This window comes from Neofelis nebulosa, chromosome 2 (genome assembly GCF_028018385.1).
Source record: "Neofelis nebulosa isolate mNeoNeb1 chromosome 2, mNeoNeb1.pri, whole genome shotgun sequence".
In the NCBI taxonomy this organism is placed as follows: Eukaryota; Metazoa; Chordata; class Mammalia; order Carnivora; family Felidae; genus Neofelis; species Neofelis nebulosa.
In genome coordinates this window covers 211,271,788-211,295,986 of record NC_080783.1, presented here as the reverse complement: position 1 = coordinate 211,295,986, position 24,199 = coordinate 211,271,788, and the positions used below count along the sequence as shown (strand labels likewise).

At 51.3% G+C, this 24,199-nt stretch overlaps 1 protein-coding gene across 9 annotated transcripts in view; it reads left to right on the top strand.

The window, feature by feature from the left end:
- Positions 1-24,199, top strand: part of FHAD1 (forkhead associated phosphopeptide binding domain 1) — a 125,499-nt gene that overhangs the window by 57,720 nt on the left and 43,580 nt on the right. For 8 of the 9 annotated variants that reach the window (XR_009258397.1, XM_058718998.1, XM_058718996.1 and 5 more), the window contains 7 exons: positions 500-604; positions 4,424-4,531; positions 7,192-7,275; positions 8,000-8,152; positions 9,338-9,533; positions 18,189-18,259; positions 21,215-21,367. Coding sequence is in view for 8 of the 9 variants with exons in the window: in XM_058718998.1 (XP_058574981.1) it covers positions 500-604; positions 4,424-4,531; positions 7,192-7,275; positions 8,000-8,152; positions 9,338-9,533; positions 18,189-18,259; positions 21,215-21,367 (870 nt within the window). In the remaining variant the exon portion in view is untranslated. The remainder of the gene's footprint in view (positions 1-499; positions 605-4,423; positions 4,532-7,191; positions 7,276-7,999; positions 8,153-9,337; positions 9,534-18,188; positions 18,260-21,214; positions 21,368-24,199) is intronic. The other variant, XM_058718997.1, reaches the window with a different exon arrangement.

Below are 24,199 nucleotides of genomic sequence, written 5' to 3'. Positions count from 1 at the left end.
TTCATTCCCTGTGCCAGCTGAATCCTCTCGCATGTATGTTTCCATTCATTGGGAAATACAGCACCTTAGACACCGGGAGACGTGCTCTTCTCTGTGTTAGGAACGCTGCTATTTTCTGCCTCAAAGGGGAAAAAAGAAAAATTTCCTTGTCCTGTCCTTCCAGACTGTGTCCATTGTGTCATCCAAGCAGCCCTTATTTAGATTGATTTCGAAAAAAGTTTCTCAGAAGAGTTTCTGATGAGTTGATGGACATCTTGTACTGTTTAATGCAGGGTCCATGCTGATTTTCAAAAGAAACTAATCATTTTCCTATACCCAATTTCCCATATATCAATTGAAAAAAACATTTACTTTGCCCCGCAGATGTAGAATTTTCCCCCAAGGGAAGCAATTAAGCTCATACCAGATTAGGTTTCTGCCTTAATGAACCCAAGGAAATGAGCCATAGAGATTCAGAAGATTCAGCAACTCTTACTTCCTGTTGTTGAAACTCTTTCAGCAAATCCAAGACATGGAGAAAGAAATGAGGAAGCTCAGGGAGGAGCTGAAGAAGAGTTCTACTGAACAGAACATGATCTCCAAAACGCTGCGAGAAAAGAGTAAGGTAAGACAAGGACGGGGTGGCCCAGTGACTGCCCTGGGCCTAGGCTCTCTGCACGCATCATCTCCATGAATCTCACAACGACCCCGTGTGGTCGATACTGGTATTAACCCCACTTCAGGGCTGAGAAACTGAGGCTCGCAGAGGCAAAGGACTTTCCCCAAGTTCACACAGGCAAAGTATCTGTACGACTCAGAACTTGAACCCAGGTCTGTCTGACTCCAGTGCTCCCACGTGTAACCACTAGTCTAGACTGACTGCCACTCTTACTTGTAAAAATTATCCAGAAGAGAGAACCGATCCACTAAACCAAGTTTGCCAATGATGTCGTTCAAACTTAAATGGTCTTTGGGTTGTTTCTTGGCCGCGTGTTCTATCAGTCATTGAAGGGGTATATTTTTTAAAAATCTCACGATTGCGGATTTGTGTGTTCTGCTTTGAGTATGGCCAGCTTTTGCTTTGTGTGTCTTGAGGTTACGTTACTAGGTTCACTTGATCTTAGCCCAAAGGCCGAGAAGCGATACGTTACTGGGTTCGTATAAAGTTAGAATTTTAATACTTCTCAGTGGAAAAAAATCCCTTTGCTTATCATAAAATGTCCCTCTTAACTCTAGTAGTATTTTCCCCTTAAAGTCTGCTTTGTCATTAATCTAAGCTACACTGGCTTTTTTTTGGTTAGAATTTTCATAGCGTATCTTGCTCCTACTTTCTCTGTCAGTCTTTAAGTTTTAGACCTATCTCTTCTAAATAGCATATTATCCTTATAAAATCCACTTTGACAATCTTTGCCTTTTAGCCCATTTATATATGATGTGGTTGCTGGTGCATTGGGGTTTAAATCTGTGTTCCTGTTCATGACCAACTGTACGATCTAGGCAATGTTCCCTTTTCTTCCTTTCTTGCCCTTTTTTGAGTTAGTGGTTTCCTGTCATTCCATTTTTCTCTCTATGAGCTTGGAAAATCTTTTTTTTTTTACTACTCTTTTAGCAATAGCAAGACCACAGCATTCAGCCTTGACGTCCCAAAATCCAATATTAATTGAGTTTTTCACTCTTTAACTATTCTTTGAATGGTCAGCCTAACGACTATAATCTGTGTTTTTGACTTAACCAAGATCCCACATTAGCTGATTATTGTGCCCTTCTCCTTGATAAGGCAGTGACTTTAGAACACTAACTTCACTCGCCCCCTCCAGATTTGTATGCTGTTGTTACCATTTCTAAACTATTCCCTACGTTTTAAACCCCAGAAGACCTTATCAGTATTTCTACATAGTCAGCATTCATACCCGCACATTATGTTTTCTGCTGTCTTTTCTGCATCTCTGATCATCCATCTGGGATCATTGTTCTCCTGTTTGAAGAACGTCTTTTAGTGTTTTCCTTCGGCGTGGCCGTGCTGATGACAAATTCTCCCAGATTTCCACACACACGCACATCTTTGGAAATGAATATTTAACCTTCGTTCTTAAAACACATTTTGACTGACTGTCAACTTAGCAGTGGCATTCTTCAGCACCTTACAGATAGCATTAGGCCCATCACCATTTGATTGTCTCTTGGACCATGTTGTTTCTCTTTACAAGTCATTTAGAAGCCTAGGGGCGCCTGGGTGGCTCAGTCACTTAAGCGTCCGACTTCGGCTCAGGTCATGATCTCGCGGTCCGTGGGTTCGAGCCCCGCGTCGGGCTCTGTGCTGAGTGCTCAGAGCCTGGAGCCTGCTTCTGATCCTGTGTCTCCCTCTCTCTCTCTCTCTCTCTCTCTCTCTCTCTGCACCCCCACTCTCACTTTGTCTCACTCTGTCTCTCAAAAATAAATAAATATAAAACAATTTTTTAAAAAAACAAACCTCAATAAAAAAGATGTGTAACCGCGGGGACTTTATGTAATCTATTTTCTCTGGCCGCTTGTAACTTTTTCTTTTCCCTTGATTTTTAGCAGCTGTATTATGATTTATTTGGGCATGGGTTCCTTTTTACTTACCTCGCTTGGAGTTCTTGTGGGCTTCTTGAAACCTCGGCTGGGTGTTTTGCATCAGTCCGGCCCTCAGGTGCCATACCACACAGGCGGCGGGGAGCTGCCGGAGGCTGGTGAACAGGGAACTGGCGTGATTGCATTGTGGTCGGTAATACCGATGGACACGATGGCCATAACCCCTCACGTACCAGGCATTGTGCCAAACATTTCGTCTCTCTCAAGCGTTTATCCTGTCCAGTTTCCAGAGTTGGGGGTTGGGGCTCCCAGTTACTGGTAAGGTGACCAGCCCACGGCCACGCTGTCAGTGGGTGGCAGAACCGGGACGGGAGGCCAGGTGTGTCTGGCTCCAGTCACCGCGGCATAGCCGCTAGCCACGTGCGACGCTTCACACTGAAATGAATGCGGATTCGGCAAAACTCGAAATTCAGCTCCTCAGTCACCCCGGGCCACGTTTCAAGTGCTCGCCAGCCGGACGCGGCTAGTGGCTGCCGTGCCGTTGGGCACAGACACAGAGCGTTTCCGTCGCCGCAGAAAGTTCTGCCAGACCGAGCTGCTCCGTGGCTTGGTCACTCTCACGGCACCATGAAGAATGTGCTGGAAGGAAAGAAATGAGAGGGAGGAGGCCACTTCTCAGGGCCCAGAGGTCCTCAGTGCCTGGAGAGGAGATCCAAGCACGGGCTTGGAGATCGCTGGGCGTGGGAGATCGAGCAGGGAGGCGGCGGAGGACGACCCCGAGCGTTGGGGTGGGGAACGGGGGTGCCATCCACCGGATGGGGAGCGCGGGTGAGGGCAGGGTCCTCTGGGGCTGCACTGGGCTTTCAGAGCATATAACAAAGTCTGCTGAAATAGAAGTCGGAGCGTGTTTAGATGTGGGGGGATGTACGGGGAGGAAGCGAAGGCCCCGAGAGGCTGGATGGCTTTTCCGAAGTCCCATCGCTCATTCCGGGCTCTTCTGCTGAACCCCACTGCTCAGAACAAAGCTCTACGGGGCTCTTCTGAGCCTTTCACATCTGTGGCTTCCCTCTTCAGCCCCACCGAGAAACAGCTCGTGAAGTTGTTTCAGCACCGCACCCTCACGTTTATTCAGGGGAGTTTGCTGGCTGGCCCAGTAGTGCCAGGGCCCTGGGCCCGACAGGTGCTTCCAAAATGTTCAAAAACAAACAGCGCAGCCGCAGGGTCCCATAAAAGCCAGCAGAGGGCAGCATCGAGCACCCGAAAGCTCCCCTCGCCTTGACTATGATGCAAGCAAGCGGGGAATAGATGGGCAGGTTTCCCCGCTGCAAACTCTTTCTTTTCAGGCTGTGCTTCTTAAAAGACATTGTTTAGCAAGTCCGTAAAGTTCACCGGTGAGTGCTTAAGGCAGTAATGACAAACAGTTACGATAATAAGCCCGATAAGGCACATGGTGGACATTCCTGTCCACTTTCACAGGTTGCAACAGCTGGTGCATTTATAGAGCCCCCAAGCAGCACTGGCGCTACTCTAAACATTTTGAATCCCCGTAATAACCCTACGAGGCGTACTAGGATCATCATCCCCATTTGACAGATGAGGACACTGGTCGCGGTGGTCACGGCACTTGCTGGGGACCCAGCAGAGGTTTGGAGCCTGCGATAGGATGCATTTGAGCCCGGGGTGCAGAGCTCGGCCCTTTCCCCTGGAGGGGGGTGGCTCCTTTGAGCCTGCCTCCACCCTGTGCGTGACTGTGACCCCCACCACCTGGGCTGCAGCCGCCCCTGCCCCCCCGGGACTCCCCCCCCAACAGGGCCATTAGACCTGCTAGAGGAGTTCCCCTGGAGTGCGTTATCGCATTAGCAGCGAGCACATGCTTTCATCATCATTTCAGGTTGAAGAGAAGCTTCAGGAGGATTCCAGAAGGAAATTGCTCCAGCTGCAAGAAATGGGGAACAGAGAGAATCTCATTAAAGTCAATTTGGAAAGGGCAGTAGGTCAGGTAGGCGAGCTCCAGAGCCCCCTTCAGCGGCCCACCCACGTTCCCCGTGGGTCCTCTGCACCCAAGCAGCTGGTGGGGACGAGTGAGGAGGACGTCGGGTTGGTTGAATCCTCCCTCTTATCCCAGAGGAGAAGCCGTGTGTGGCTCCTGCACCCCCGTGGGCACCACGAACAGGCTTTTCCTGCTGGGCAGCTGCGCACACGAACAGTTCGCCATTGTCTGAGGCCCAGGCAGCCCGTCCCGGCCCCAATTACCCCGCCATGCGATTTCCTCTTGGGAAGAGTTTGAGCCTCTTGATCCCATGGTGTTTCTAATCCTTTCTTCCTCACTTTTTTTTTTTTTTTTTTGTCCTGACATTTAACATCATTTTTCTTCCTCTGGGCCCCCCGCAGATGTCAGAGTCGGTGTCCTTAAGGAAATAAAGTAACACCCCAGAATGTCAAAGCTCACGCTAGATGAGGAAGTCCCTGGGCAGGGTGGTGAGCAGACTGACGGGCTGGTCTGGGGATGCCATTTCTGTAATACTCGGGCCCCAGATGGCCCAGTGGCCCTTCCTCTTATGCGTAACACAGATGTGAGGGCCAGGAGATACAGACGAGACTTCACCGAAGGCTAAGGGAGAGCAAACAGGAAGCCAGGATGGGGGCACTGACCCTCCAGAATATGGCCCTCCAAGGGCACCCGACCCTGGACTTCTCAAGGGGTTCTCTCCTGGCAAAGCACGGCTCCAGGCAACCCAAGAACAAGTTGTGTGTGTATGTGTTGGTGCCATCGTTTTTCTGGCAAAGAGGATTCACCGTGTCACTCGTTGGATCCTCAGAAGGGTCTGCGAACCACCCAAAAAAGTTAAGAACCACACCTCCCTCCCACGCGGCCCAGCTCCCAAAGCCCTTCCGAGCCTTAAGTGGGCGGCGTGACCGGGCTTTGTCAGAGGCGCATACAAGTTTAGTAACAATGCTGACTATTGGGCAGATCTTAAAGCCCCTTCAACAAATGTCCCCCCCCCCCCCAGTGCCATCCCCACGAGGTGCCACCACTCAGCAAGGGCAGAGAGCCCACCGGTCTGAGCCTTCCTTTGTGCACCTTTTCTGCACTCGGTAGTCCCCAATGCACACCTGGTCCGAAGGCGTGATCTTTGTCACTTGCCCAGGCACCAAGGTCCGGGTTGTGGCTCTGGGGAGAAGTCATCCCGGAGGACCCTCAGAGGCATTGAGAACCCTCCAGGTCCAGACTCAAAAGACAGAGCGTGAGCCCTCTCTCTGCCACCTTCCCACCCCACGCCCTTATTTCCATGGCCCTGTTCTCTGTCTGAGACTCTGCCCCTCCCCAGCTCCAGGCCTGAGCCCATCGTTCAGGAGGACCTACCCCTCCACCCCCCGAGCTGTGCTCTCTTCCTGGGCTAGTTAGGACCCTCCCCTTGGCTGTGGATCCGGAGGATGGCCTGGAGTGCCTCGAGACCACCACCCTGCCCCCCATCAGCTTTGGGCCGGGTGATTGCAGGGGTGTCCCTAGAAGACTCACCATTCCACTACTGGGTTCCCAGAACCCCCCAGTATATAGTAAACTTGTGCATATTAGGACCCTTTGACTTTTGTGTTGTTGTTTATTCACTTAGTTTTGAGAGAGTGAGCAGGGAGGGGCAGAGAGAGAGGGAGACAGAGAATCCCAAGCAGGCCCTGCTCTGTCCGCGCAGAGCCTAACGCAGGGGCTCGAACCCACGAAGCATGAGGTCGTGACCTGAGCTGAAACCAAGAGCTGGACGCTTAACCGACGGAGCCACCCAGGTGCCCCGGGACCCTTTGACTTTTAAGTTGATTCGGTGGCACCTACGGTCCCTTCAGGGCTCCGTTTTAGAGGCAGTGACCGTATTTTACCAGCGAACCAAAACCCCGGGCCGTGTTGGTACAGTCCCGGAGAAAGGCGGGCTGCCTCTGCCCCCCCTTCTCGTGGAACTGGACACCTCGAGCTCGTGATTCTGTGTGCCCCGAGTCAATCTCCTCGTGCCATTTGGTCAGCGGCGATCTGAGAACACCCGCGCCCAGGAGGCGCTCGATAAAAGCCGGCTGAACCAAAGCAGAAGACTCGGTGTTTGACCGACGTCTCTGCATTCGAGCGTTCGGTGAATGGGGACTGAGGGCCTACTCCGTCAGGCACCGCACCGGGCTCCGGGGACACGAAGACCGTAGGCACAGTCTCCAGGACACGCGTGGTCCCAGGCCCAGAATGGCAGACGGGAGCACACTGTTCTCTCCCCGGGCCCCCGAGCTGATTGCACCATCTCCTCGGGCTGACAGCCTCAATATTTATTTCACAGCCTGGCGCCAGCTCAGCAATTACGGAAGAGCCTCCCGGCCCCAGACTCCCCGCCGGGTGATTGGCAGCAGGTGGCTCCTCCGAGGGCGTGAGCGTGTGCGCTGACCACGCGTGTGGGTTGGGTTAGGCAGGCAGACCCAAACAGTCATCAGAGCCTGCTGTCCGGCTCTCTTCTGCGGGCCCCGCCCCTTCCCGCGAGAGGTGACCGTTTCAGTGACCCGTGGCGACCACTAAAGGCTCGCGGGCCCTTCTGACTCCCGGACCCCGGCGCTGGAAGTGCCACGCGCGGGCTTGCCGGCTCCGGGCGGCCCCGCCGACTCTTGTCGCCTTCCCTTTCTGTGCTACAGCTGGAGCATTTCAGAACTCAAATCATCAAGGCCACCTACGGACAGGTGAAGCCGTTCCCGGACAGATCCATCACCGATCAGCAGGTTTGTCTGGAGTTTTCACTTCCTTCCCCGGGCCCCGGGCCCCCAGACACGGGGAGCATATGTTTCTGGTTTTGGTTGATGGCACATATTTTTCACGCTGTTGCTACACCATAAAGATTTGTTTTGATTTTATGGGATTTCCTGGCTTTTAAAGTAAAAGCCAGTTAAACTCCCTTGAAACGTTTCTCTGAAAATCAAATTAAACCACTCAGGCCTATTTCTGGTCGCCAGACACACACATTTACCCTTCGTTAGCACCTTAAAAAAAAACCGTGCCTGCCTTCCGAAGAGAAAAGAGGGCAGTGGGGACGGACTTCTGGCTGTAATGACCGCCTCGTCGTTCTTCCCGACTTTCTTTCCATCCCTCTGTGTCAACACACATAAGAAACCACACCAGGACCTGCACTACGGCGGCTGCGGACGCTGGCCTTCTTTTAATGAGCCCACAGCATCAGGCTCCGTGTTATGAATCACCACCACAGTGCAGAAGTATCTAGAACAGACCCGTGACAGCGTTACAGATCCTTGGCTCTTAAAAGTCATCTCTGATCCTGGGAAACACATCCTGGGGACAGAGCCAATGTCCTCCTCCGGAGCCATCCCCAAGGCACACGTCAGGATCTCCCTTCTCACCTGTCGAGCCGGGAGCTTCAACCCAATGCCCCCAGCTCCCTTCCCAGGGCCGCCCTGTGCCGTAAACCTTTCTTTCCTTTTCTCTCACCAGTTAATAGAGAAGATTACCCAGGTCACTGAGGACAGCATCAACCTTCAGCAGAAAAAATGGACCCTGCAGAAGGAGACTCAGCTCCACAGCTCCAAACGGGAGGAAATCACAGAGAACGTTGAGAAGCTGAAGACATCTTTAGACAACTGCCAGGTGGCCCCCCTGTGCTCTTTACAAACGTCTCTTTCACCTCATTCTTTTTTTAAAAAAATATTTTTTGAGAGAGAGAGAGAGAAGAGTGTGTGTGTGTGTGTGTGTGTGTGTGTGTGCGCGCGTGGAGGAGGAACAGAGAGAGAGACACAGAATCCAAAGCAGGCTCCAGGCTCTGAGCTGTCAGCACAGAGCCCGACACGAGGCTCAAACCCACGAGCCGTGAGATCATGACCTGAGCTGAAGTCGGACGCTTAAGCGATTTGAGCCACCCAGGCACCCCTCTTTCGCCTCATTCTTGTGCTGCTTGTTTGGGAAATTACCCAGCGCTTTTGGAGCAGGTGGGGCAGAAATGCTCTGCTCTTTTTTCTTTTTGCCCTTCTCTCTTGTTGGAGAAACTTGTTTGGGAATAGAAAACCAAGAGCCCCAGGTGAACTTGGTGTGGCCAAGGGAAAGATGCCTGACACACTCCTAGTACTGACTTGGGGAGGTCCCCGACCCCAGCAGGAAAAAAAGAAATAGCCCCCTATTATTTCCAGAGAAACCAAAGAAATGTTCCTACTCTTTATTTGCAGCTTCTTTTTCTGCCCAGCGATGGAAAGCCTGGTGGTCTTTGTTGTTTGTCTGTCTGTCTGTCTGTCTGTTTGTTTGTTGCCCCTTTTGCTTTTGACTCCGGTGGAGACTGGGACCAGAAGTCGGCCTGAACCCTCAGGGCTCCCACGCGGGCACGGAGCCCATCGAGCAGACAGCTCTGTCTGCTTCCTCTGGAAATAAGCAGCTGCTATTTGGGGAGTCTGTGCAGACGCGGGCTTGTCAGCACCCTTTCAAATCAGGAAACCCCACTGTCTGGCCAGCCCCTCTGTTCATCTCCACAGGGAGTTTGACGTGCAGAAGCACCCAAATCCGATTCTCGTTCCAGCCCGTGCTCCTGGGCCATTTGGCTTCGGAATTGCAGAGACCTAAAAGCGGGGTCTCTCTGACCATCCAGAGTCCGAATTAAGAGTCCAAACAAACAAACAAACAAACAAAGGCAAAAGCGGCCCCAAAACGGGGGGTAAATACAACGGAGCCCGCCCCGCGCGGCCAGCACGTGGCACAGCCCGTTTCACGGCAGGGTCGGGAGCGCGGCCGTCCGGGTGCTGGTTTCTGGCGCGCGTCTGGGCTCCTCATGGTCTCGTCTCTTGCCAGGCGTGCATGAAAATGTCCTGCTGTAGCCAGGACCTGAAGAAGGAGGTGGACGTGCTTCAGAGCCTTCAGGTGAGCCCGCCCGTTTCAGGGCTCCAGAAGGCGGCACTGGACATCTTGCGCCTGGCGCTGTCCTGGCTGGAGGACACGGAGCGTCTCCTCGGGGACGTCGGGATCCAGTTATCCAGCTCCGACGCAGGTGACTGGCGCTTTTTTCTTTTTTTTCTCTTCCTCCCGTAGTTGCATGACTCTAAAATGTCGCGTTGCATCTTATTGCGAGGGGACATCTGTTGAGGAAGGCTTCTTAGGGATGTGGCCAAGAACAACTCCCTTCTCCAGACTGACTTGGAGAAGTGATTTTCCTGGGGTGGGAAAAAAAAAAAAAAAACAAGTGAGACATGATTACTGAAGAAAAATGAGACGTGACACAGGCAAAAGGAAAACTAAATCAAAATTATGCTAAATCCTCCCTTTCAGAAGGAACTACCATTATATATATATTTTATAGAGCAGTTTTAGGTTCACAGCAGAAGTGAGAGGAAAGTACTGTACAGAGACTTCCGTGGGCCCCCTGCCCCCCGGCTTGCACAGTCCCCGCCTCCCGCTGTCAGGATCCCCCACCAGAGTGGTGCATTTGTCACAGCTGCTGAACCCACACTGACACATCAGTGCTAAACCCAGCCTCCATGCTTTGAGTTGGGGTTCGCTCTCGGTGTCGCACCTTCTAGGGGTTTGAACAGGGGTATCATGACGTGTGTCCACCATCATCGGGTCGCACAGGATAGTTCCGTTGCCTTCAAAATCCTCTGCTCTCCACCTGTCCGTCCCTCCCTCACCCCCCGCCCTAGCCTCCAGCTCCCTTTTACCACGGTTTTGCCTTTTCCAGAATGCCGTGCAGTTGGAATCCTACCACCTCTCAGATCGGCTTCTTTCTCTTTCTAACCTACGCTTAAGTTCCTTCCATGTCTTCTCATGACTTGCTAGCTCACCTCTTCTTAACACTGAATGATACTCCACTGTCTGCACGTACCACAGTTTGTTTAGCCGTCCATTTACCCCTTTGAGTAAAGCCCGGAGGGTATGATTGCTGGGGCATGTGGTAAGAGGATGGTTGGTTTGGAGAGAAACCACCAAACTGTCTTCCAAAGGGCCTGCGCCATCTTGCATTCCCGCCAGCAGTGAGTGAGAGGGTTCCCGATGCTCCACATCCTTGCCAGCATTCGATGTTGTCATTGCCGTTCTGTTTCGGGCGTAACTTCCACAGCATCTTCCCGTGGAAACAGCTATGTGGTTCTAGGCGAGTAACTTACCTTGTCTCTGCCTCAGTTTGCTTGCCTGTAAAATGAGGATAATAAGGAATACCCACCGCAAGGCTGTTGTGAGGACTGAAAAATATTGGTATATGTAAAGTGCTTAGAATAGTATCTGGCACAGAATAGGCACTACCTGTACATTTTTTTTTTTTATCGTGGGCATTTAGGTTGTTTCCCATTTTCCATACTCACAGATAGTGCTGACGTGAACACGACTGAACACGTATCTCGTCGCCTTATCTTTATCGCCTTCTAGGGGGAAGGACATTGAACCGTTTTCACTCAACAAAGTTTCGTTGCGTGCCTACGAGACACCAGCCCTGTGCGGGGCAGAGATGTAGTGGGGTCAGAAGCAGGTGGACTCCGGGTCGAGGGTGTATGGGTGTTCGCTGTAAAATTCCTCTAACTTTGTCTGAAATTTTTCGTAGTGAAGTATTGAGGGGGCATAGGCACCGTCCCTGCCCTCACAGACCTTGTGGTCTCGGGGAGGGGAGTTGGGCATTAACTGAAAACTCACGCACACATAAAACTTGGATGGTGACAGGTGCTACAAAGGAGAAGCACGGGACTCTGAGCCGGTCAGGGAGGGCAGGGTGTCTGCAGGACGCGTAGGAGTTATTTGGCAAAAGGGGGAGGGGAGGGGAGGGGAGGGAAGAGAATTCTGGGCCAAGAGAGCTGTGTGGTGGTGGGGAGGGGAGCGTAAAGAACAGAAGGGTCTGAAAGAAATGGGGGTGGGAGGTGGGACAGGGCTGGCAGGGGAGGTGGGCAGGGGCTGTGCCCCGCGGGCTGGTAGGGCCCCCCGTAAGAAGCCCTGCTTTATCCTAAGAGCAGCAAGGAGCCAATGAAGGCTTTAAGTAGGAAACGGACGGAACAGGTTTGCTTTTGGAGATAATGGTCTCAGCTGGCAGTGGAAAATGTGTGGGAAAATGGCCAACACGGAGCACCAGGGAATCGTTGGGACGCCGTCCCAGGAGATGATGGTGGCTTTAGGGCAGGGCGGGATAGGGAAAGAGAGAAGGTCCCCAGGCATTTAAGAGGCACATCAACAGCCTCCGCGGCGGAATTGGATATGGTTAGAAGAGAAGTGACAGAGAGAAGGGAGTCTATAGACCTCCAGGTTTCTGGCTTGTGTGAAAGGACAGACGTGCTTCTTTCACTAAAATCCAGTCTAAGGAGCGTTGCACGAAGACCAGGTTTGAAGGAGGAGATGAGTGTGAGGTGCCTGTGAGACATTCCAGATGGGGTGCCAAGGATGCAGCTGTTACCCTGTGTGTCTAATCTGGAAATAGATGTTAGTAGTGGTATATCTCCAGAACCCAGAAAGGCGTATACCACACAGTGGGTGCCTACAAAACCCATCATTTCTATCCCAGTAACAGTGGGGCCAAGCTATGCGTGTACTGTCCCCTCTCCGTGTCCAAGGCCATTTTAGTCATTGTAGCTTATGTCCAGAAATCTAGTCGTATACATGCCACCATAAAGAGAAGTGAATTATAAAGCTAATTATAAAGTCTCAGGCCAGCGATTCCAGTTACTTCAGGCAGCATTTCTCAGACCTGCCCTCTCAGGTCTGCAGCGTTCCTCCTGTAACTAAGAAGCACTGTGGATCTAGAAAAATGAGGTGAAGAATGTAGCGTTCCCAAAATATATTTCTCCTTTTCTCCTGTCCTTGCCCGCATCTACCACCTTTTGGAATAATGTCCTATGGAACACCCGTGGGGGAGACACAGACCGTATTCTATGATTGCAGCTACGAGGTCCTAAGGAGTCAGACAGGAAGCGTGGAGGGTAACGACAAAAAGGTCAATAAGGGGGGGCCTCTCCTTCATTCCTTCAGCAGGAGAAGTTGATGGCAAAGGCATTTTCTCCTCCAGTACGAGCAGGATCATGGCAAGGTCCCCAAAGACTAAAAGAAAGGGATGAGTTAGAGAATTCCCTCCATCCTCCGTGTTAAGCATTTCCGTACCTCATTCCCAGCCCAGAACCATCTACCCGAGGATGGCGGTGGCCATGGTGGTGAGGGTGGTGAAAATGGTGAGGATGATGACGGTCGGGGTCTGAATAAGGGTGGTGATGGTGGTGATGATGGTGGTGGGGTGGACAATGGCAGCGCTGAGCCCAACAATCGTGCCGGTGATCAGGTTGCGATGGTGGTAATGGTGAGGAAGAGAAGGATGGTTAGAGGTGATAATGGTAACGATTGCGATGATGGTGGTCACCATTCACTACTGAGCACTTCTCTTCCAGAAGCTATTCTCAGCATTTCCATATATCATTCCAGTCCGTCCTCACGGCAACTCGGTGAGGCAGGTACAGTTACCCTCATTTTAGAAACGGAGAAACTGGCCCCAAAACTACTTTCATGAGTATTCCAGCATGATAAGGAGACTCAGGTACTTCACATCGCCGAGGCCAGCAGGGGGTCCCCGGTCATTCACCGCCATCCACAGACACTCCAAAAGGCCTTCTGTGTTCCCAGTTCCCGAGAGAGGGGTAGGAACCGTGGTTTATTTAGCTGCTGCTGAGAACTTATCACCGTGTTAGGTGTCTTATATGTGTTGTGTTGTGTCCTTTTATCCTCCCATATCCTAGCAAGCGAGGTACTATCACTGTCTTTATTTTTCAGGTAAGGAAAGCAAGTCTCAGCGATGTTAAGAAACTTGTTCAAGGTCACACAGCTGCCACATGGGAAGGTCAGGATTCAAACAGGTCGTTGTGATCCTGATGCGTGTGTGTTTGTGACCCCACGCTCTCTCTGAAGATCCAGGGAGGTACCAGGTACACACCCAGTTCCTAGAGGACAGATTCTGTCATCAGCTTGGGCAGAGACAGAGCTAAGAGTTCTCGCTCCCCAAGGTGAGCTGCCCTCTCTGATGTGCACCACGAGCCAGGCCCAAGGAAGACTCCCATTTGCACGACACAGCAGAACGTTTCTGAGCCCGGACTTCGGAGACCAGCTGCCAAGTCTGAATCTCAGCTGTGCACTTACTAGTTGTGTGAGAAGGTTGCTCGACTTCCGTGTGCCCCTGTTTACCTGTTCGTAAAATGGGAATAAAGTCCCATAGAGGTGTTGTGAGGATTAAAACGCTGAGATGCATGTGCCGATCATGGAGCCTGGGCCACGCGGTAAGACTTCATAAACGAGAGCTGCCATTATCATCAGCCTGAAATACCTGTGGACCTAATTTGACCTAAATGTGGGTCAGATAGGTATACGCACGGGCTCTCCAGCTTGATTTATTCGCACCAAGGTAGCCTGACCCGCAGCCTCTCGCCCATCTCCATCTGGCAGCAAATGGGATTTTCCGAGCCACGAGCACTCAGTTGGGTTGAACCCACAAGAGCCCTTCCCAGGCCTCCTTCCCAGAGTCATGACCATGGGCTCAGTGTCTCAACAGCCAGCTGGTAAAGGTGGGATTCGGTTCAGATCCCTCTGACCTCCCAGCCCCTACTCTTAACCACCACGCTACCCGCCTTTTCCAATACTGTCCTAAGAGATAGAGTTCACCTAACAGACTGGGTCTATAAACCCTGAAATGAATCCCCCGGGAGAAGGCAGGTCGACTAATGTTAAGGGAGACTCGACTTGGAGTATTGTTGGCCACTGCCCTAAGTGGCTCAGAAGGCTGGTGTTGCCACTAAAGATGTGATCGGTCAGGGATTTGCTGTGTGGTCCATCTGGGAAGATGCAGAATGTCTAAAGAGCGACCTTGAAAGTTAGCCCCCACTCCTCCTGCCTGGTTTCTCGGCTTCTTTTGATAAAGGAAAAGAAAGAACTCTACATTTTTTTCACAAGGCCAGTTGTTTGTGTCTATTTCTGCAAGACTTTGTTACAGATAAAAGGCTTCCCTGCATCCATAAAAACTCACTCTTTCTCAGATATCCAAAATATGCAGCATTTTTACATGAAAAAAGCCAAGTTGTAATACAATACGCACAGTGCTCCTGTTTTTAAGTATCGGTACGGAATCAAAAGAAAAGTCCGGAGAAAAAGACACACGGGCGTTGGGAGTATTTTCCCAGCGTGGTGGGACTGTGTAGGACCTTTACCTTCACTTGGTCGTTCCTCAACTGTTGATTGCAGGCCTACTGTGTGCCAGCCAGGGAGGCTAGAGCAGGGAACAGTCTCCACGTTACGGATGTCTGTAATGTTTGGGTGTGTGTAATAGACACACATAACTCTTGTAACCAGAAATATGATGAAGAATTGCCTCTTCTCGAAAAGAGAGAAACCCCATAATGATTGCGGCTCATCATGGAACCCAGACGCACGATCACACACTCCCTCTTGTCCTTCGACATCCTTGAGTCCTTCCTCTCCCTAATCCTCTCTGGATCCCACTCCTGCTTTGATCCCTCCCCTTGGGTTCTTGAGTCGCGGGTTGTACCCCAATTGAGCCACCCCAAATGCGTTTGCTCCTGTGGCTGTTGCCAACATTACCCAGGCCATCTTGCCTTCCCTGCCGTCTTGATGTCCTCACAGAGCACTTCTCCCGTCGCTTAAAAGAGAATGACAGACCCGGGGCTAGATTCTGCGCCTACCACCTCCCAGCTCTGTAGCTCAACCTCGCTGAATTTCTGCTGCTTCACGTACAAGGGCAAACACATTTCCTTGCTGGGCTGTTTCTCATGGCTAGAAACTATCATGTGTAAAACTCCTGGCGTGGTGCCTGGCACACAGCAGGTACTTAATACTTGATAGCTATTATTATAATATTACTCTTCTACTCTCGCAGGCTGGAAATTCTCAGAAAGTTGCACTGCCACGGATCAAGGCCCCAGGCATGAACATATTCGACTCCCTTCCTTTCTCTCTCTCTCTCCCCCCACCTTTTCTCCCTTCCCCCTCCAAATTCCCGCTATAGTCTCACTGCTTTCTCCAGATGCAGCTCTTCCCTCCCTGTGTCTCCCATCCTCTGTCCCTCCCAGGGGAACCCGTGCACAAGGTCTGGAATCACAGCTTCCTTCTCTGGCATCAACCGCTTTTCTCTTCCTCTTAATCCTTCTCTTGCCGTCAACCATGCGTTTCAAGATGGCAGCCGTTCCCTGGAACCCGCTGCTTCTTTAGCTCTTTTTCTGTTCCTGGCACTGCCATCCCACCTTGGATCTTGCAGAAGTGTGTTACGCCCTCTGTCTTCATTGCAAACTTCCTACTCTGGCTCCGCCTGCCTGCTTTACCCCTGCGTGTAACTGACACGGAGCCCCGCCTGGACTGGCAGACCCGCCGTCTTTCCGGCTCCCCCAGCGCTCTCGGATCTCTTCCCGGAAACACTCTCACCCCTTGGCTCGCCCAGGCCTGGGGCACCCTGCCCTGCCTGTCTCTTGACCTTCTTCATTTGGTTTCAGCAGCCCCTTTCCCCTGTTCCTGTCCCTACCTGAGTGTTTCCTCCAGTGGAGTCCTTGGCCCTCCCGTCTCTCATCTCCTTTCTTATGAAGGAAGTCTCCATCCGGGCACTTCCACAACCACTCCCGTGGCCGCGATGGCCACGTGCACATCTCTACGTGCCGTGTCACCAAGAATGGTAGTACAGGTTGGGCGCCACGTAAGGCAGCACGTGGGACCCCTGGCAGGGGCCGTGTCCACCGGGAGGAAGGGTGCTCTCTCCTAATCCCATGAAGACCTTGGGTGGACTGGGCCGGGGTGGTCCTGCTTTCGTCCAACCACCTCTCCTTGGAGTCCCTCTGGTACCTCAAATTCAGCACGTCTGACGCCGAGCTTGTAGCTCTCGCCTCCTCACCAGCCCTTACACCACCCTCACCTGTCTTCTCTGTCTGACAATGGGGCCACCATTCTACCCCTAAGAGGAGATTTTTCTCTCTCTCTTTTTCTTATCCCCATTTCTCCCTTCTCCCACCCTAGTTTAGAACATCGGCCCTAAAGGCCTGGACGTCCATGGGCTCCCAGCCTCTAACTCTCAGGAAGGGTTCCAGCCACCAGGAGACATCCGGCAATGTCCGGAGACATTTCGGTTGTCACGCCCAGGACGGGGGGTGGCGCTCCTGGCGTCCTGCAGTGCCCAGAACAGCCCCCACAGCAGAGGATTTGTCTAGCCCGGCCCATCCACGGTGCTGCCGCCGGGAAACCTGCTAGTTCCCCCGCCTCGAGTTCGCCTCAGCTATTTTTCTGAAAAGACCAAAAAAGCAAAACAAGAAAACACTCCTCGTCAAGGCAGTTAGTTCACTGCTCCTTCGGCAACTGAAGCAGCAGTGACACGGCTGCTAGAGTCCCACTGACTCGAGCCCAAGGCCCGGCTCCGCTGTTTGCCAGCCTTGCGGCACTCGGCGGCCGCACGTCTCGGACCCCGGCTGCCTCCCCTGTCACACGGGGTGACGATCCGGTGACGCAGTGCGGCGATGCACTGGTTGCTTGGCAGAGGGCCGGGCACACACGGGACCTGCTCTGTACGCGTCAGTGACGTTTCGAGCCAGTTCACACCTTGTGGCTACTGTTCCGGACCGGCCACCACTCGACCCCAGCCTTCCCCCCAGCTCCACCTTCTGCTTCCCTGCTGGCGGCGTCCCAGCAGCCCAGTGAAGCTCAGCGCCCTCGAGGGCTGTGCACTCCCTCCCCCGACCCCCCACCTGCCTTCACCCCCACATTAGTTTCCTGTGGCTGCTGTAACAAATACCTCAACACAGCACATGTGTGTTCTTGTGCAGCCTGAAGCCTAAAGCCTGAAATCGGCTTCCCTGGGCTCGAGTCAGGGTGTCAGAGGGACCGGGCCCTTCCGAAGGCTCTAGGAAAGGACCCATTTCTTTGCCTTTCCTCCATCTTCAGAGCCAGCAGTGAAGCATCTTCCGGTCTCTGTTCCTGTCCCATCACCCGTCCTCTGTCTGGTCTTCCGGTGTGATTATATTGGGTCCACCCAGTAGTCCAGGATAATCCACCCCCCCCCCCCCCATCTCAAGATCCTTAACTTGGTGACATCTGCCAAGTTCCTCATGCCCCGTAAGGAAGCGTTCACAGGCTCCCAGAGATCGGGACCCGTCAGCACGTAGCCTGCCATTTCCACATCGTCCATTCAGAAATGCCCTCCCTGCCAACTCTGAATGCTGCCTACCCAGCAGTGCCCACACCCGGTGGCTCCTTGGCCCAGTAGCCTCCTGTGATCACTCTGGGTGAATGATCTCCCCTCCTCTGAGGCTCTCACACTCCCTCACTCTGTCAGTAGTCACTTAGGTGCCAGCTGGAGCCGCTGCATGTTTCCTATCAGGCAGTGAGACCCTGTCTCTCAGACTAAACCTTGACGAATGGCTTCATAGCATCCCCCACACTCAGCTCGGGGCTTTGCACCCAGTGGACACAGTCAGTAGGTGCTCTGCGGATGGGTTTTACTTTCCACCTTCAACAAGAAACTCGATTTGAGCCCAACCAAGACTGGCCAACCATATTTAAACCACACATCGGACGGAGACTCAGGTCTTCCTGGTGGGAGGACAGCGTTGCCCTCATCCACCTGTGCGCAAGCTCTGTTACTACGTTATTCGGAAAGCAAAGGAGGCGAAATGAATTGATACTTCTCTTTGCTTCTTTTTTCAAGGATTGTCTCTGTATCTGGAATATCTTCTGATACATTACAAGAAAATTACAAACCAAACCCAGGAACTTCAGGTAATATTTTAACTTTGAAAGTTCATTTCAGCTCCTCCTTGGCATCTATATAGCACTGTGCACTGTTTTTTGTCTGTTAACCAGTCAGTCCACCTTCCCCAAGAGGTGACATGGCATCTCCGTTTGACACAAAAAGATTCAGACAGGGTGGCTAAGATCTCCCAGGAGGGCAAGGGCAAGGACAGGATGCTTGTTTCCTTCTGTCAGAATTATCAGAAAGATTTAAATGCCGTCACATCTTGGGGCACCTAGGTGGCTCAGTTGGTTAAGCATCCAAGTCTTTTTTTTTTTTTTTAATTTTTTTAACGTTCATTTATTATTGAGAGACAGACACAGGGCGTGAGCAGGGGAGGGGTAGACAGAGGGGGAAACACAGAATCTGAAGTAGGCCCCAGGCTCCGAGCCGTCAGCACAGAGCCCGACGCGGGGCTCGATCTCACAGACTGCAAGATCGTGACCTGAGCCGAAGTCGGTCGCCCAACCGACTGAGCCACCCAGGCGCCCCAAGCATCCAACTCTTGATTGCAGCTCAGGTCATGATCTCACGGTTGGTGGGACGGAACCCGCTTGGGATTCGTTCACTCATTCTCTCTCTCTCTCTCTTTCGAAATTAATTAAAAAAACTTTTTTAACCGGGGCGCCTGGGTGGCTCAGTCGGCTAAGCGTCTGACTTCGGCTCAGGTCATGATCTCGCGGTCCATGAGTTCGAGCCCCGCGTCAGCCTTTGTGCTGACCGCTCAGAGCCTGGAGCCTGCTTCAGATTCTGTGTCTCCCTCTCTCTCTGACCCTCCCCGTTCATGCTCTGTCTCTCTCTGTCTCAAAAATAAACGTTAAAAAAAAAAAAAATTTTTTTTAAATAAAAAAAAAAATTTAAAAAATTTTTTTAACCGATAAATACCACCACATGTTGAAAATTGTGCTTATTGAATGCAGTGGAACAACACGACTAGCAACAGTACAGGGAGACGAATTAGCAACAGTTGCGTAACGTGAACATTTGAGAGGCAGTTGATGGTTAGGGATCAGACCACTCTCGTAGCTACTGATGTACAATGCTGTGTAATGAACACCCGCAAAACTTCAGTGGCATTCCACAATTACTGTTCGTGGCTCACGTGTCTAGGGTCAGCCACTAGGTGGGTGCACCAGTCTTGGACGGGCTTGCCCAAGTATCTGGGTGTTGGCTGGCCCTTGAGGCTGGCCTCAGCTGGAACACCTCTACTCTCCTCCATCTGTCTGTCATCCTCCGTCAGGCTAGCCTGGGAACGTTCCCATGGCGATGCAGAAGTACAAGGAAAAGCAGCCCAATCGTAGAATGCTTTTCAGTTCTCTGCCGGGATACATCTGCTAACATCCCGTTGGCCCAAGCAGGTCACATGGCTGAATTCAGTGTCAGGGCAGGATATGGGTGGGCACTGCAAGGCACATGGCCAGAGGGGCGCCTGGCTGGCTCCGTCGGGTAAGCATCTGACTTCAGGTCAGGTCATGATTTCATGATTCGTGAGTTCGAGCCCCCATCGGGCTCTGGGCAGACAGCTCAGAGCCTGAAGCCTGCTTCAGATTCTGTGTCTCCCTCTCTCTCTGCCCTCCCCCACTTGCCCTTTGTCTCTCTCTCTCTCTCTCAAACATAAATATTTAAAAAATAAATTAAAAAAGGTACGTAGCCAAAGACATATGGATAGAGGGAAGGTAAGGTATTGCAATCAACCCCACAGACCATGTAGTCCAGGGGTCAACAAACTTTATCTAAAGCAAAGGGCCAGGTGGTAAATAGTTTAGGCCATAAAGTCTCTGTCACACCTACTTAACTCTGCTGCTGTAAAGGCAGCCATAGACAGACAGTATGTAAATGAATGAGCACGATGGGCATGGCTCTGTTCCCATAAAACTTTATTTATAAAAATTTGGAGGGGACCAGATTTGGCCTGTAGATAGTACTTTGTCAGTCCATGATCTGGTCCATTCTCCTTATTTTACAGGTCTGGACATGAAGCCTCAGAGGCTAGGTGACTGTTTCAATGTCATACAGCTAGCTGATGGAAGAATCAAGACAAAACTTCAGGCCTTCTGACCCTAACTAACTGCTTTTTCTCTTCCACTCAGCTAATAATAACTAATAATTCTAGCTGCCATTTACTAAGCACCTACTATGTGCTAAGCACTGTGTTAAAAGCTTTCCATCACAATCTCCCTTAATCTTTCTTTTTTAATTTTTTAGATGTTTATTTATTTTTGAGAGAGAGAGGGAGACACAGAATCAGAAGCAGGCTCCAGGCTCTGAGCTGTCAGCACAGAGCCAGACGCGGGGCTCGAACTCACCAACTGTGAGATCATGACCTGAGCCAAAGTCGGACACTTAACTGACTGAGCCACCCAGGCACCCCACTATCTCACTTAATCTTTACTCTAAGAGGTAGATATTATTACTAACCTCATTTTCTAAATGGAGAAGCACCTAGAAAGAACCAGAGCTGAGATTCTATCCAGATCCAGAGTCTGAGTCCTTAACCACTGTACTCAACTGCCTCACTACTGGCAACTAGGCTAAGCATTAAGAAAGTTTTGTGTAGGGGCGCCTGGGTGGTGCAGTCGGTTAAGCGGCCGACTTCAGCCAGGTCACGATCTCGCGGTCCGTGAGTTCGAGCCCCGCGTCGGGCTCTGTGCTGACAGCTCGGAGCCTGGAGCCTGTTTCCGATTCTGTGTCTCCCTCTCTCTCTGCCCCTCCCCCGTTCATGCTCTGTCTCTCTCTGTCCCAAAAATAAATAAAAAACGTTGAAAAAAAAAAAAAATTTAAAAAAAAGAAAGTTTTGTGTAAACCTTTGTCCTGTCCCCCAGAGGTAAAGAACTTATAAAAAGAAAACAAGTTGAAATGACTCCTTTAATTAGTCTTGTCTCCCTCCCCCCACCCCGCCCCCCACCCCCCATCAGCTTCAGTTTCCTTTCCTCTCGTTTCAGATCAAGATCCACAACTCTCAGGAAGCTCAGCAGTCTTTCATGCAAGAGAAGCTGCAGGAGCATCTGGCAGAGAAGGAGAAGATGAATGAGGATAGGCTCCAGCAAGAGGAGAAGCTGAGAGACAGAATCAAGCAGCTGTTGGAAGAGAAGGAGGTAAGGCGGTCCCTGTCATTGTCTTTACTCCTGGAAAGTGACGGAGTGGCCTTTTCCGAGGGCACGTTCTTAGAGGGAGAAATCTCAACAACTCCTTGTTCAGTGCTATGGAACTAAATTAATTAAATGAATGAGTAATGTTGGAGGAATTAACATGAAGCTTGAATTCTAAAACTCACAGCGAAATTGGCTTGAAGCATCAAGGTTACTGAAGTTCCTGGAAACGGTAGCTTATTTGCTTAGATATCGCAGTTGATTTAACAAGTTCAGGTCACTGTTACAGGTCCTGGTTTGTAAGTGACGGACCGCTTCTGAGGGCGTGCGGGACCGACTTCATACTATTTCCGTCGTCCGCTCTCATGTACGTATCATAGGAAACAAATGGACAAAATGGCTACTTACTTTTCTAAAACCCAAGCCAGCTAGGAGATGCTTTACAGCAGCACCTCTCAAACTTAAAGGTGCCCACGAAGCACCTGGGGAGGCTTTAAAACGCAGATTCTGACTCGGCAGGTCTGGGGCAGAAACTGGCATTCTGCACTTCTAACAGGCTCCCGGCTGGTGCTGAGAGCACGGGTCTTTAGACTACCTTTTCAGCAGCAAAGTCTTAGAGGAAGGTTTTCCCAGAGTTGCCCGATAAGAACCAACTGGACACGTGTTAAAAATACAGATTCTCGGGCCCCAGCCCAGACCCACTAAATCAGAATCTCTGGAGAAGTCCAGAAACTGCATTTAATGAGTCGATTCTCATCTTTGTCCTATATTCAGCCCTTTTTGATGTTCAGGGACGGCCATGGATTTACTTCGCTGCCATCATCCTGGATCAGTGGCTCTTGACTTTGGCAGTTAGATTAAAAAGTGCTAGCACTTTGCACCTCTCCCCCACCCCCATCCCCAGGCTCTGATCTAATTGAGGCGAGGGTGTGGCTCATGCACTTGGATTTCAAAGTGCTCCTGGGTGGTTCCAGAATGCAGCCATGGGTGATAACCACTACAGGCTGCCCCTGCCTGCTCCCACCCACCTCGAGACGGCCGCCCCAGATCTGCTGGACCCCAGCTCTCCCCTCCCACCCGAGGCAGATTGCACCTGCCAGTTCTGACTTCCAGCTCGGACCATCCCTCTCTGTCACACGTCAGCTCTGCAGACCTCTCTGCCTCGTTAAGCCTCTGATTCATGCCCGGTTATTTCAAGAAATCTCTCTCCTCCTTCTACCTCTTTTTTTGTTTGCCCCTTTCTCTGCCTTTCTGCCTTTTATGAAAAAAAAAAAAAAAGGACTAGAAAGACTAAAAAGGGAAGGACCATCTGACCAAAATTGTACGTAAGGCAGTATTAATAGCCTTAAATCCAGATGAGTCCATTTCGAAGGTCAATTAGACGTAGAAAAAGCCAGTGTGTCATTCGAGAGAGAGGAAAATAAAACCAGAAAGAGCTGGAACTCTGCAAAAGCCTCACAGAGCTCTCCCCCTGCTTCCTCACTCCTCCCTGATTACCCTCTCCCTTTCCAAATGTCTTATTTTACTTTTAATTTGGGGTTGACTTTTTCCACTGTGGGTACACGGTATTTCCGCCCTACCGTGTTCAACACCAACTTGGGTACCAGCCTCCCTGACGCGCATTTATAACCTCAGTCCTGATGCAGACAGGGTTTCAAGGGCTGGCTTCAAACCCCCTTTAAACAGAACAAACTTCGGCACACAGCAGCCCACGAGGAGCAGAGAGCACGGTCAGGTACCTGCCCAGACAGCACCCTTGCTCATGGTCATTACTATCCTGCTGAGGGTCATCATTCCCCAGACACTTAGTAGATCTCCTTGACCCAAGGGACTCATCTGAAAGTCCCGTTGCAGGGGCGCCTGGGTGGCTCAGTTGGTTAAGCGTCTGGCTTCGGCTCAGGTCACGATCTCACAGTCTGTGAGTTCGAGCCCCGCGTCGGGCTCTGGGCTGACGGCTCGGAGCCTGGAGCCTGCTTCCGATTCTGTGTCTCCCTCTCTCTCTGCCCCTCCCCCATTCATGCTCTGTCTCTCTCTGTCTCAAAAATAAATAAAAACGTTAAAAAAAAAATGAAAGTCCTGTTGCAGACTTAACTCCAGGGGTCCCAATTTTATTTTATTTTTTTTTAATTTTTTTTCCAACGTTTTTTATTTATTTTTGGGACAGAGAGAGACAGAGCATGAACGGGGGAGGGGCAGAGAGAGAGGGAGACACAGAATCGGAAACAGGCTCCAGGCTCCGAGCCGTCAGCCCAGAGCCCGACGCGGGGCTCGAACTCACGGACCGCGAGATCGTGACCTGGCTGAAGTCGGACGCTTAACCGACTGCGCCACCCAGGCGCCCCCAGGGGTCCCAATTTTAGATGAACCTTCCCCACAGCACACGACCCCATCACCCCCACCCTTTCTCGAAATACATGTGTCAAAATTCATTAGTTGAACTCCTTCTCACACATCCTGACTTGTTGAGGACACTCTTTCACTAGTAAGAAATTCTAGGTTCTTTCATCCAGCTAATACTTTTTTATCACGAATGGTTAACAACACGTACGTAACAACATGTAACAACATACAACCATTTGCTCACACAAATGGTTTAGATTGGGGTCAGAGAACTTTTTGCAGAAAGAGCCAGATAGTATATATTTTCAGTTTTGCAGGTCACACTGTTCTGTCGTGACTGCTTAGGTCTGCCGTCGTAGTGCGGAAGAAGTCCTAGGCAATCTACAAACAGGGAGCAAGGAGGTATGCCAATAAAACTTTATTCACAAGGCACAGACAGCAGGCCAGATTTGGCTAGTGGGCCCTAGTTTGCCAACCCCAGGTTTGAAACACAGGCTC